The sequence below is a fragment of the Sminthopsis crassicaudata genome, chromosome 3 (assembly GCF_048593235.1).
Source record: "Sminthopsis crassicaudata isolate SCR6 chromosome 3, ASM4859323v1, whole genome shotgun sequence".
NCBI lineage: Eukaryota > Metazoa > Chordata > Mammalia > Dasyuromorphia > Dasyuridae > Sminthopsis > Sminthopsis crassicaudata.
In genome coordinates this window covers 330,308,378-330,323,443 of record NC_133619.1, presented here as the reverse complement: position 1 = coordinate 330,323,443, position 15,066 = coordinate 330,308,378, and the positions used below count along the sequence as shown (strand labels likewise).

At 34.3% G+C, this 15,066-nt stretch overlaps 1 protein-coding gene and 1 non-coding gene across 2 annotated transcripts in view; one reads left to right on the top strand and one right to left on the bottom strand.

Moving 5' to 3' along the window:
• Positions 1–15,066, bottom strand: part of FAM162A (family with sequence similarity 162 member A) — a 36,749-nt gene that overhangs the window by 7,134 nt on the left and 14,549 nt on the right. Inside the window, exons 2-3 of the mRNA XM_074301378.1 lie at positions 7,880–8,005; positions 4,680–4,788 (exon numbers count right to left, since the gene is read on the bottom strand). Of these exons, the coding sequence (XP_074157479.1) occupies positions 4,680–4,788; positions 7,880–8,005 (235 nt within the window). The remainder of the gene's footprint in view (positions 1–4,679; positions 4,789–7,879; positions 8,006–15,066) is intronic.
• On the top strand, positions 8,991–9,094 carry LOC141565193 (U6 spliceosomal RNA). Its single transcript, XR_012488880.1, has one exon. It is a non-coding gene; the product is annotated as a U6 spliceosomal RNA (small nuclear RNA).

Sequence of the window (15,066 nt, the reverse complement as noted above, 5' to 3'; positions counted from 1 at the left end):
AGCTCAAAGTAAAAGAACCTATATGTACAAAAAATATAGCAGCTCAATCCAATTCCAATTGATCAATGATGGACAGAATCAGCTACACCCAGAAAAGGAACACTGGGAAATGAGTGTAAACTGAGAGCATTGGGTTTTTTTGTTTGTTTTGTTTTGTTTTGTTTCTCTTCTTAGATTATTTTTACCTTGCAAATACAATCCTTCCTTTGCAACAACAACAACAACAAAATGCGGTTCTGCACATATATATTGTACCTAGGATATACTATAAGATATTTAATATATATGGGAATGCCTGCTATCTAGGGGAGGGGGTAGAGGGAAGGAGGGGAAAAACTCAGAACAGAAGGGAGTACAAGGGATAATGTTTAAAAAAAAAAATTTACCTGTGAATATGTACTGCCAAAGAAAATGTTATAATTATAAAAATTAATAAAAAAATATAGCAGCTCTTTTTTTGGTGGCAAAGTATTGGAAATTAAAGAGAGAAATTAAAGAGATATTCATTAATTAGGGCATGAACTGGACAAACTATGGTATATCATTGATATAGAATACTATTGTACTATAAAAAATGACAAAGTGGACAGTTTCAGAAAAACCTAGAATGCCAATGAACAGAAGCAAAATGAAATAAAACAGAACCAAGAGATCATTGGATACAATAATATTGTAATGGTTGTCAATAGTGAAAGACTTAATCTCTCAGACCTGTGGAGGAGGAGGATCATTATTGATCACAAAATAGAAGATTTTGATTACATCAAGCTAAAAAGTTTCTGTACAAACAATACTAATGCAAACAAGATTAGAAGGGAAGTAACAAACTGGGAAAATATTTTTAAAAGTAAAGGTTCTGACAAAGGTCTCATTTCCAAAATATATAGAGAACTGACCCTAATTTATAAGAAATCAAACCATTCTCCAATTGATAAATGGTCAAAGGATATGAACAGACAATTCTCAGATGATGAAATTGAAACTATTTCCACTCATATGAAAGAGTGTTCCAAATCACTACTGATCAGAGAAATGCAAATTAAGACAACTCTGAGATACCACTACACACCTGTCAGATTGGCTAAGATGACAGGAACAAATAATGATGAATGTTGGAGGGGCTGTGGGAAAACTGGGACACTGATACATTGTTGGTGGAGTTGTGAAAGAATCCAGCCATTCTGGAGAGCAATTTGGAACTATGCCCAAAAAGTTATCAAACTGTGCATACCCTTTGACCCAGCATTGCTGCTATTAGGATTATATCCCAAAGAAATACTAAAGAGCGGAAAGGGACCTGTATGTGCCAAAATGTTTGTGGCAGCTCTTTTTGTTGTAGCTAGAAACTGGAAGTTGAATGGATGCCCATCAATTGGAGAATGGTTGGGTAAATTATGGTATATGAAGGTTATGGAATATTATTGCTCTGTAACAAATGACCAGCAGGAGGAATACAGAGAGGTTTGGAGAGACTTACATCAACTGGTGATGAGTGAAGTGAACAGATACAGAAGATCGCTGTACACTTCAATGCTGTATGAAGAGGTATTCTGATGGAAGTGGATATCTTCAACATAAAGAAGATCCAACTCACTTCCAGTTGATCAATGATGGACAGAAATAACTACACCCAGAGAAGGAACACTGGGAAGTGAATGTAAATTGTTAGCACTACTGTCTATCTACCCAGGTTACTTATACCTTTGGAATCTAATACTTAATGTGCAACAAGAAAATGGTATTTACACACATATATTGTATCTAGGCTATATTGTAACACATGTAAAATGTATGGGATTGCCTGTCATCGGGGGGAGGATAATTTGGAAAAATGAATACAAGGGATAATATTATAAAAAAAATTACTCATGCATATATATTGTGGGAAAAAAATTCTAAATAAAAAATATAAAAAAATAGTGAAAGACTTAGCTATTCTGATTAATATAGTGATATAAGACAAATTGGAAAGATTCATAATGAAAATTGCTATCCCCTTCCAAAGAGAGAACTGATGAACTCTTGAGTGCAAACTGAAGTGTAATTTTCTCACTTTATTTTTCTTGCTCTTTTTTATTGATACGGCTAAATGGAAATGTTACATGATTTCATATATATAATGGGTATCATATTTTTTTGCCTTAGCAAGTGGGAAAAGGTCTAGAAGGGCAAAAGAATGTGTAATGCAAAAAATTTTTAAAAGCTCTCAAAAAAAAATTTTTTTAAGGAGAAAGAAGTATGGTCCCTGACAATTATTATATTAACTTTTCTTTTTTCCAAACAATCAAGGGAGACAGCCTGGAGTAAGAGCAGATGATGTTTTCCAAGTTTGAAAAGTGCTAGTTTTCTAAAAGTGAAAATTTCAGACACTGTCAAGATATTTTTGGCAATGCTCATGGCTCTTTCTTCCAGAAACAAGAATTAGCTGTGAGAATGGATCAGTTTGCTAGTGCCTTTATGTTAGTCAGAAAATGTGTTCCAAATGGAGGGGAAAATATTTGATTTTTCTTCCATCATATTTGAGAAATAAATAAGATTAAGAGATGGATGCACTAATTTCTGTCAAAAAGCAACATGTTATTTATTATACAAAGCACACATTTAGGGAAATAAGTTCTGGCAGGTGAACTTGGACACTTGAAAAAAAAGACTAGGAAATTCAAACAGAGATATACTTAGACTTTTTTTTCTCTAGGCAAATAAATCAATTCTGATCTTTTTATAATGGTAGATGAATCCCAGGAAGTAGAGGAAGGCAAAAGAACTCGGATGACCCAGGGCAAGAGCCAAGTAAAATTGACAAAAGTATAGCAAGGAGAAGAGCTCTGGCATAAAGCCATAATTAAGGAACTAAAGGAAAGATGAGTAAATCAAAGAAAACATGCATCAGTAAAATTATAATCAGTATAAATCTATGAATAGATTTAGAGAATCTCCAAAAGAAGAGTAGCACTATGATTGCAAATAGACACTCAAAAAAATAGGGATTTTTTTTTTTTTCACAAAGACTATATGAATCCCTAAGAAGGAATGAAGCAAGAAATAAAAAATAAAATAAAAATTCTGGAAGAAAGAAATGAAAATAAAATTAACTCAGCAAAGTAGTAAACTTTACTTAAGAATAGATTCTCTGAAAACTAGAATACACACAAAAAAAAGTCTCCATGAGACAGAAAAAAAAATAATAGTAAAAAATTGAAAATATTAGAAAATGTAAATAACATGATATAAAAAACTGAACTGGAAAACAGGTCAAGAAAAGATCATTTAAGAATCAATGGATTCCCTTAAAACCAAAATTTTTTTTTCTAAATCTGGCCATTATATTTCAAGAAATCATATATTAAACTGCCAAAATCCATTACAAACAGAAATCAAAGACAGAAAGAAGCCTGTGATCACCACCTAAAAAGTCCTAAGAAAGCCATGCCAAAATCGAGAATTTCCACATCAAAGGAAAAAAAAAAAAAAAAAAAGAGAGAAGCAGTTCAAATATAAAGAAATCATCATCACTTCTATTAAAACTAAGAGGACAAATTATTGTATGTGAATATAATGGACTATTATCATACAAATCAATAAAATAACTTAAAATAATCTTTTAACAGTATGAAATGATGTGGATTCAAGTGAACACAACCAGAAAAACCATTTGTACAAGTATATCAACACCCCAACTCTGAATGAAGAAAGCAACAATCAATCTTATCTTCAGAGGGCTAGTTTCTTCATTTTTAAAATGAAATGAATTAGGTGATCTCAAAGTTCCCCTCCTTTTCTATGATTCTAATGAAAGGCAGTCATCACAGAAAAAGTCTAGTCTAAAATCCTAGGTTCTAGTATTAGCTCCACCAAAAATCTGCATCTGACTAGAAAGCTGATGGCTCTATGAATCTGTTTTATTGTCTATAAAATGAAAATAATATTTCCTTTACCTATTTTAGAGTTGTGAGAATCATATCACATATATAATATAAAAATATATTGAAAAAATGTGAAGTACCATATACATGAAAAGTCCACTTGTTTTAAAAACAAAGAAACCACCTCTCTGGGCCTGAAGGAGACTACACAAAATCAGCCATCAAATTAGTACTATAAAGAGGCTAGAACTCAGATTTCCTCACTTTCCAGGGGTCCTTTCTGCCAAATCTGCATGTCTTCACTGACTAGAATTCAGTGACTGGCAAATTAAGGAAATTGGCTTGATGGTTATTATAATTTCACAGTTGCAGCCTACATTTTCTCATGTGAAATGGAAAAATAATATTTGCACTATTTGCCTCACAAGGTTGTTGTGAGAAATGTTCCTTGTAAACTGTAAAAAGAATTGTGATAATCACAATTAGGGCTCACTATAGGAATGAGTCTAAGAGATTGGAGAGGAAAAGAATAGAGAAGGTTGACAGAAGAAAGAGAAGTAAAAATCCCAAAACTCGAATTCTACCATAAGATTGTCTTTAAAGGACATGTCAGGCATTTGGTTATAGACATCAGTGCCTCAGTTTCAAGGCCAAAGGTTCTGCGCTTCTGTTTTAATCCCCTTGTACTAACATAAGCAGGCATTCAAATATTTGACATAGAGAGTATCATGTACACTACATAGGAAGGAGCACTTGACACAAGCTGGGGCTGACTTCTATCTACCATTTTCTTACAGTTCTGGGTTCAGCACTCACGAGATCGTCTCTGGGATTTCTTCTTCTTTTTTGAAACGGCCTGACCAGATGATTAACTTCTTTTCCCAGGCAGTGGGTTTATGTAATGGCACTCTAGGTTTATAAAACTCTGGAAAAACAAGTGATAAATCTCACGTTATTCAACTTTAAGGGATTTATCAGGCATCTCTAATTTAGTAAAGAAGATGACAGATAAATGCTCAAACAGTAATATTAGCTGTGCTTATATACCTTAAAGCATATAAGCCAAATGTTAATTAGAAAGGACACTGAGCTACCCTGAGCTAACCTTTGGTTGGGAAGAACATTCTAAGAAATAATTTCTTTCTTAATTCCCTCCGAAACAAAAGAGCTATTTATCCAATAAAATGTATATATTATACATGAAGGAGACAGTATCAGAAAAAGATCAATAAAGAAGCTCAAAATCAAGGCAAATAAACCCAGTTAGGGATTATATAAACTTGAATTGCTATTTAAATTTTTGTGTTTCTGTGTTATCATTCTAAATAGACTGCAAACTCCTCAAAGATTATCCATCTCAACATTTGATGTAATGCTTTACATTTGGAAAGCATTTAATAAATTCACTTTTTTCTTTATTCATGTATTCTATCCAAAAGATGGAACAAAACATATCGCTTCTTCAACAAAAAAATTAATTCAACAAATTTAAGGGTTAAAAAGCCTCTAAAAGCAAGGAATGCAGTTCAAGGCATGTAGGAGGACCTGAAGGATGAGAGGTACTGAGGCACAGGTGAGTCCTACATGGAGGCCCCAAGAGATGATATCTGACTCTAGGTACCACATCTCCCTCTTTAGTGCTCTCAAAACCTAGCATGCCTCCCTCCTTCTTGGGCTAATCTCATCATGCCAGGTTCCTAGAGGACCTCCCCTTTCCCCCAGATCCTCAGGGGGGCATAAATATGTGCTATCTAAGAATAAAGTTCTCTTTCGCTTCACTCCTACCTCCTGGTGGTCTGTCTCTGTGGGATTCAGGTTGGTGCCCAAAGACAGGTAACTGTGGCCTAGCTATGCCGTCAAAGGACGGGCATTAAGAGTAGCTCAATAGAGAACTACAAGGGTAAGGTAGTAACAAACAAACATTTATTAAGCACCTGTTGTGTTCGAGCATGGTGTTAGGTGCTAGAGGGATGCAAAATTTAGATAAGACATTCTTCAGCTTTCTGTTCTAGTAGGGGGACCAAACACACGTAGGTAACATATAGAATACATATATAATACTGTATAAGTACATTAAGTACTACAAAAGTACTATCTTAATGAGGATGAATTAGGGCAGAACCTTCCAAAATTAAGAAGTAAACACAAAAAGGGGGTAATGTAATCACAATTCTCATTAAAGAAACTCTTTTTCCAGAATCATGCAAAAATAAGCTTATCATATGGAGAATTTTAAAAGTACAAAAGTACTACAAAATTGACCATCTTTAATTTGAAATGACAATACTGCTGATTCAGTAGGAATGGCTAATTAGATCAGGTCCACTGATCCATCTGGCTCTAAGTTTTCTCTCTGACAGATGTACTATAGAATATTTTGTAGAAGGAAATTGTTCTCTGAGGAATTAACTACAAAAGGTTAATCTCTTTAATAACTTAATTTGGTTCTAGAATCCTCATAGTTACCTAAACTTTTCAATCTCTATTGTCAGCTTGAACTACTTCTAATGACCAAAAAGCGTGTTTAAATTTGCCACCTGTTGTGATAAAAGTATTTGCTTTTATATATCCTAAATTTATTCTGTTCCTATACCTTGGGGCATCTCTGTATCTTGACATTGTAAGAATCAGAGAATAAATCCTTAATAAACTTGACCATCCCTTTTATGAGTTTTAATACTGTTTATACTGTTTTCTTAGGTCAGACCCCAGAGTTATATATCTTTATTAGATATTTATTTTTATTGGATACTTATACAATAGTTTCTCCCTCCCTCTGAACAGTCTTACTATTCTATTATTGTTTTTCTCCAGCTCTTTTATATCTTTTTTTTTTATGAAGGGCTAAGAGAACTGACATGAAGGCACCACAATTTGCTGATTATTTCTGATGTCTTTTCAGATGATTCATAGCATACATGTTATAGTGAGGTAAAAAACTAGTCTGTGATAATTAAATTACAATAAGAGAAAAATCCTTGACAAGAGACACATTTATTCAACAAATATTTAATAGCTGTGCTATATGCACAACTATATGTGAAACCTATTCAGGGAAAAACAAGACATAGTCCCCGCTCTCTGTAAGGAGTTCATAATTTAGTTAGAAAGGCATATATACATATATATATATACACATATATACACATGTAAAAAGTTAAACAATAAAAATGTTACAAAATTACATGGGACTCAAAATCAAAGGAGCAAGTTAGATGAGTGAAATAAGCTAGAATGCATGGAAGTAGTAGGACCTGGGGTACAATTTCAAGTATGGATAAAGATTTGACTGACCAAAAAAAAAGAAAAAAAAATGAGGGAGCCATTCAAGATGAAATCTGTGGTGTAGCTTTGGGAACAGATAGGCTTCATGCTGTGGCATAGTTGTTCCACAGTCAATGAGTAAGAGTTCTATACAGGCCAGACCTATGATTTCATTGTGACAGGGAAGTCTCGATGGAAGGACTCCTTCTACTAATACAGATCAACCATATTTGCCAAGTCTTAGTTACCAGAGGGGTCTGAGAAATTACTTAACTTGCCCAGCATTTCATAGCTAGTAATGTGCTCAAAGCAGGACCTGAATCTACCACTAGCACTCTATTTTCATGATATACTTCTCCTCCCAACATCAGAATGCTATGTGAGCGGTCATTGTTATTATATAGTTCTTACTATAAATGCTATAGAAAACCAGAGGATGAAATCCCAAAAAAGAGGCATTATATTTGTGTGAAATGTGTGAAATGTGTTTGTGTGAAATGAAATATATAAAAATGAAAGTTAAATAAGATGTTGAGTCTTAAAAATTTGAGCTCTGAGAAGTCAGAGATTAAAGGCAAAGTTTTGAAAGTCATCAAGAGGAATAACTAAAGTCATAAAAGAGTTCTTCAAAAGAATTTTTTAAAAGAAAACTAAGTATTGAGTTTTAGGAGATACCTCAAATTAAGGGACAGAAAAAGACTAGTTTTCAGTAGAGCAGAATTTATATTATATATAGCCTAATTCAACTTTACCTTTAGATGAGGGTTTTGAATTTTCCTGTGGTTTTGTACAAAATCCTTTCATCATCTTCAAATCTCCTTTTCTGCCTAGTTGGAGAGAAGGGAAAACTTCTCTTTCACACAATTTCAGGCAGTTTGCTGAAAAAAAGAAGAAATATTTCCAAGAACTGAGTTTGGAACTTTTTTCAGAGGAAAAATGCCTAGAGACCACATATCCCATTTACAATGACACTTAAGTTTTGCTTAGTTTAAAAAACATATTAAGAATATAAAATATAATCAATTTTTTTATATCATGTTTGTTTCCCAATTAATACTTCCATCATATTTTACACAAGATATCCGTAATTCTTTGTTATCCCTGACAATGTCATAAGCTAACAATTTACATCCTTGGATAAGGGAGTAGAAAAGTGACCATCTTCCCTCAACCTAGTTCATCTCTCTCAAAATTTACAACTAGAGAAATTGGGCATGATACTGTCAGACATTCTTATTCCAAAATGACTGTTTTCATTGACAGAAATTTTAACAGGCTGCATCACTCTTAGGGATGGTCTCTTGACTTCCAGAAGAACACATGACTAGAAGCAAGTGACTTAGTTTGACTAGAAATAACAAGCATGCAAGGACTTCAGGATAAGGAACTACTGAGGTCTCTTCCCTTTGGCATATCCCTTTTCTAGATAGCAACAAGAGTAGCCTCCAAGCTATGCTTTGGGTCTTTCTTTCTTGTAGCCATGGGGAGTAAATAGTAGGGCTGTCTTGCCTCAACTTTAACCTGGACAATAATCTTTATTTATACTGTTAAGTAAAAACCTTGCTTTCCAACACTCTTTTTCTCCTTCCCTAAATTGACATGGTCTTGTAATCTGCATAATCACAACTAGGCCTAAAACAAGAATTGTAACCTATTGTCATTGATTTATTTATTTATATGGTATTGACTAAGTAATTCTCATATACCCAGAAGTTCAATTTCTATTTATTTAATATATAATTTAATATATATATGTAATATATATAACAATATATAATATATAATATAATAATACATATTTATATTTACTGTTGCGCTATTTCTCTTTTTGTCAATATGCTGCTATTATTTCCCATTAAACTCATGATTGCGTTGGCACCACATACACTAAAGCTAGAATGATACAGAGATTAGCATGGTCCCTACATAGGGATGACACACAAATTCATGAAGCATTCCACTAAACTGCTCTTTCTTGAAAAATGTATAATTATTCTATGAAATTGAGTTTTAAACATACTCTGTGACGAAGACCATATGCTCAATTTCTTACTACAAATGATTTTGCTTGAATCAATTACCATCTAACTGATAGTAGTTACATTTGAGGGGACCACCTACTCTTGTAAAGCACCCAATTTTACAAAACTCCTCTTCACCTCTCTTATTTTATCAATTTTATCATTTATTATCAATTTTATCATTTGTTGTCTTGCTGATTTGTCCAAGGACACAGTTAGTTACTGTCTGAGGCCAGATTTAAAGTCTTCAGGCATAGTACTGTATCCACTGTACCACTTAGATGCTTGATAACCCCTCCTGACATACTTTTTAAGTTAACCTTTTGATTTAATTATGATTTTCTACCAGACTCAATTAAGTCTACCTATTTACAGCCCAACACCAAACTCTAAGTCTTCCTCTTGCCAAGAACAAAGGTAGAAAGGTGAAAGTTAGATGGATCAAGTAGATACCAATAGTGAAAAGCAGCCCTGATCTACCTTTCACCTGTGACTTCTAGAAGCTGTAGCATGCACAGTGGTCACATCCTGGTAAAACCATTTTAGCAGACTGGATACAATAGACTGAGTGTAACCAAGGGGTCTCAAATCCTACAGTGAGTTGGGGGTAGTCTACTCCAAGCACAGCAAACTTTGCCTGGTGGAATGGGCAGATGCAAACAATTCCAATGTTCCAATGGCCATGAAGGCAGGTAAAGCAGCTGCTGTGGAGCACTTAGTGCTTGGTTAGACATAGAAGACACCAAGGTCATCCACTGCTCTTTAAGTTAATTATCACCATTCATCTTGACTCTGTCCTGCCATTAAACAGAGCTGACCAATCACAAGGGCTTGATAATGTCAGCCACAAGGGCTTATGGAAAATTATGTCAAAATGTGGTTGCCCAGAGAAGTTCATCGGTATAGTACATCAATTTCATGATGGCATGCTTGCTGGGTGCCTACTCCCATGCTGTTTAGCATTATGTTTTCAGTTATTTTTTTCAAATGTCTTCACTGAAGATAAACATGGCATCAAAGTCAGTCAGCTACCACACTGATGGAAGTCTTCAGTTTGAAAATGCTACAAGTCAAATCAAAAAGGAGGCAGTGTTGGTGCCTGGTTTTTTGGTTTGCAGATGATCGTGGACTCAATATAGTCTCCAAAGCTGAGATGCAACAAAGTATGAATTAATTCTCTGCTGCTTGTACTAATTTTGGTCCAACAACTAACATAAGAAAACACAGGTACTCCATCAGCCAGCATCACACTATCTATACGTGGAACTATCAGTTACAGCAAATGAAGTTAAATGCTGTAGAGAAGTTCTCTTACGTTGGTAGTATACTTTTTTGGAATGTCCACATGCATTGCTAGAACTAACTCATTGTTGGGGAAACTCCAAAGGGAAGTGTGGGAGAGAAGAGTTATTAGACTGACTACCAAACTGAAGGTCTACAAATCTGTTGTGCTGACCTCATCGATGCATACTTGTGAAACTTGGACAGTCTACCAGCGCCATGCCAGAAAATTGAATAGCTTCCATTTGAAATGTCTTAGGAAGATTCTGAAGATCACCTGGCAAGATAAGGTACTGGACACTGAGATCCTTTCTCAAACTAAACTACCAAGCATTCCAACTGTCCTGCAGAGAGCACAACTCCATTGGACTGGCCACACTGTTCAAATACCAAATATATGCTTGCCAAAGAGATTATTTTATGGAGAACTCACACAGAGTAAGTACTCATAAGATGGTCAAAAAGAGCAATACAAGGATATTTTTAAGATCTCTCTTAAGAACCTAGAATTGAAGGTAGCTAGATGGCCCAGTGTATAGAACACCAGCCTTAAAGTCAAGAGGACCTGAGTTCAAATCTGATCTCAGACACATAACACTTCCTGGTTGTGTGACCCTGGGCAAGTCACTTAACCCCAACTGCCTCAGAAAAACACACACACACACACACACACACACACACACACACACACACACACACACAAAAACACCCTAGAATTGATTGTATGATATGGGGGACATTGGCACAAGACCACCCAGCATGGCATGCCCTCATCAGGAAAGGTATTATACTCTGTGAGCTAAGTATAAGATGTGCAAGTTAGAGAAATCAGACCAAGTGTTCATAGGGACTATTTGTGTCCAACTTGTGGCACAGCTTTCTGAGCTCATAATGGTCTGATCAGCCACAGTCAGACACACTACTTTGACTAACATAGTGATGTCATTTGGTCCTCTTAGAGAACAAAGGACAATAACCAATCAAATATCTAAAAATTAATTACATTCTTTAATGAACTCTAGTTTCCAGCTTTTTGTCTTTTTTTTTTTTTTTTTTTAATGTTTGGGTTTTATTTTTTCCAAACTCCGTCCAATAAATTTTTAAAAAATTTTCAGAAATATATAATGATTTCTTCAGCACCAACCACTTTTCAAATTGTATTAAATTAGTAGTCACCTATAACCTAACTTTAGATTTGCTCTAATTGACTTCAGTTCCTTACCTATCCCTGAGAAATTTTTTTTAAAAAAAGGAATTAATATCAAAATTCTTTTTGGTAAACTGAAGGTAGGGGTAATCAAAAAGTGAGAATAAAACATATGATATTAGATTTTGGAAGGAACTTTAGAGATATTTAGTACAACATGTTTATTTTATAGATGAAGAGACTGAGGCTCTGAGAGGTTATGACTTGCCTAAGGTAACTAGCTAAATAGCTGGATCAAGATGTAAACTCAGATTCCAACTTCAATGTTCCTAAATAAACTTAGAAAAGGTCAAACTGTACTCATTCAGTGATAAACTGAGTTCTGTTCAATTTCTTATTATTTGGTTCTGCAACTATAAAAAGAAAATTAATTTCTAAAAGGAATACAATAAATATAAACAAAATACTTCTTGAAACCTTAAAAAAGGTACTTCATCTGGATGTGCAGCACTAGGGCAAGAATCACGATTAGATGTCATTTTAACTTTAGTAATAAAGACTAAGAAATGTATACAATCAGCATTTCCAGCTACTGAGTTTGAAAAGCCCTGAATCAGCAGGTGATCAGGAAATAATTGCTCCTGAAGAAGGGTCAAAGGTTCCAGTCACATTCTGGAAAAAGTAAGGGCAAGAACACTAAGATTATATTATATTATAAAGCAGCAGTCACCAAAACCATTTGGTATTGGCTAAGAAATAGACTAGTTGATCAGTGGCATAGGTTAGGTTCACAGGACAAAATATATACAACTATAGCAATTTAGTGTTTGACAAACCCAAAGATCCCAACTTTTGGGATAAGAATTCATTATTCGCAAAAACTGTTGGGAAAACTAGAAATTTGTATGGCAGAAATTAGATATAGACCCACACAACACCATATATCAAGATAAGATCAAAATGGGTCCATGGTTTAGGCATAAAGAATGAGATCATAAATAAGATTAGAGGAACAGAGGATAGTTTACCTCTCAGACTTGTGGAGGAGGAAGGAATTTGTATCCAAAGGAGAACTAGAGACCATTATTGATCACAAAATAGAAAATTTTGATTACATCAAATTAAAAAGCTTTTGTACAAACAAAACTAATGCAAACAAGATTAAAAGGGAAGTAACAAACTGGGAAAATATTTTTACAGTTAAAGGTTCTGATAAAGGCCTCATTTCCAAAATATATAGAGAACTGACTCTAATTAATAAGAAATCAAACCATTCTCCAATTGATAAATGGTCAAAGGATATGAACAGACAATTCTCAGATGATGAAACTGAAACTATTTCCACTCATATGAAAGAATGTTACAAATCACTACTGATCAGAGAAATGCAAATTAAGACAACTCTGAGATACCACTACACACCTGTCAGATTGCTAAGATGACAGGAACAAATAATGATGAATGTTGGAGGGGCTGTGGGAAAACTGGGACACTAATACATTGTTGGTGGAGTTGTGAAAGAATCCAACCATTCTGGAGAGCAATCTGGAACTATACCCAAAAAGTTATCAAACCGTGCATACCCTTTGATCCAGCAGTGCTTCTACTGGACTTATATCCCAAAGAAATACTAAAGAAGGGAAAGGGACCTGTATGTGCCAAAATGTTTGTGGTAGCCCTTTTTGTAGTGGCTAGAAACTGGAAAATGAGTGGATGTCCATCAATTGGAGAATGGTTAGGTAAATTGTGGTATATGAAGGTTATGGAATATTATTGCTCTGTAAGAAATGACCAGCAGGAGGAATACAGAGAAGCTTGGAGAGACTTACATCAACTGATGCTAAGTGAAATGAGCAGAACCAGGAGATGATTATACACTTAAACAACACTACTATATGAAGATGTATTCTGATTGAAGTGGATATCTTCAACATAGAGAAGATCTAATTCAGTTCCAGTTGATCAATAATGGACAGAATCAGCTACACCCAGAGAAGGAACTGTTTGCACTATTGTCTTTCTACCCAGGTTACTTTTACCTTCTGAATCCAATTCTTACTGTGCAACAAGAAAGTCGGTTTTACACACATATATTGTATTTAGGATATACTATAACACATTTAACATATATGGGACTGCCTGTCATCTAGGGGAGGGGGTAGAGGGAGGGGAGGAGGGGAAAATTCGGAAAAGAAGTGAGTACAAGGGATAATGTTGTAAAAAAAAAAAAATTACCCATGCATATATACTGTCAAAAAAAAAAGTTATAATTATAAAATTAACAAAAAAAGGTAAAAAAAAAAAAAAAAAAAAAAAAAAAAAAAAAAAAAAAAAAAGATGATCTGCTCCCTTTCTGAAGGGCACCAGCAAAACACTCTTAATTTGTTTCCTCTCCAACCAGGTACACTCTAGTCTCTTCTGTCATCTAAAAGATCTCCCCAAAAGGACAATGGAGAAACATACTCTAGGATAATCAAAATAGAGCAAGAGGTAATTTCTCCCTTATCATACACCTGAGAAAATAGCATTTCTACTCTCCAACTTGTCTCTTGTTCCTCCTTAAATGACAATAGAAATGGAGTGGAAATGGAAGCAAAAAGGTGCAACATAAAGCCATGACATCTTCCTTCTCTCAACTACCTGGGCTAAAGGCAAAAACACTTCCTTTGAGAAAAAAGGATGAGTAAGAAAGGATTCAAATTTCAAAGTTGTTGGTCTTAATTAAAAACCCCCAACCAAAAATCAAACTTGAAATACAAAAATTAAAAGGAGAAATCAATAATATTGAAAGTAAAAAAACTATTGAATTAATAAATAAAACCAAGAGTTGGTTTTATGAAAAAGCCAATAAAATAGATAAACTTTTGGTAAATCTGATCAGAAAAAGGAAAGAGGACAATCAAATTGTTAGTCTTACAAATGAAAAGGGGGATCTTTCCACTAATGAAGAGGAAATTAGAGAAATAATGAGTTACTTTGCCCAACTTTATGCCAACAAATTTGATAACTTAAGTGAAATGGATGACTTCCTCCAAAAATACAGGCTTCCTAGATTAACAGAGGAGGAGATAAATTGCTTAAATAGTCCCATTTCAGAAAAAGAAATAGAACAAGCTATTAATCAACTCCCCAGGAAAAAATCCCCAGGACCAGATGGATTTACATGTGAATTCTACCAAACATTTAAAGAACAATTAGCCCCAATGTTATATAAACTATTTGAAAAAATAGGGGATGAAGGAGTCCTACCAAACTCCTTTTATGACACAGATATGGTACTGATACCTAAACCAGGTAGATTGAAAACTGAGAAAGAAAACTATAGACCAATTTCCTTAATGAATATTGATGCTAAAATTTTAAATAAGATATTAGCAAAAATAATTCAGAAAATCATCCCCAGGATAATTCAAGTAGGATTTATACCAGGAATGCAGGGCTGGTTTAATATTAGGAAAACTATTAGTATAATTCACCATATTAATAATCA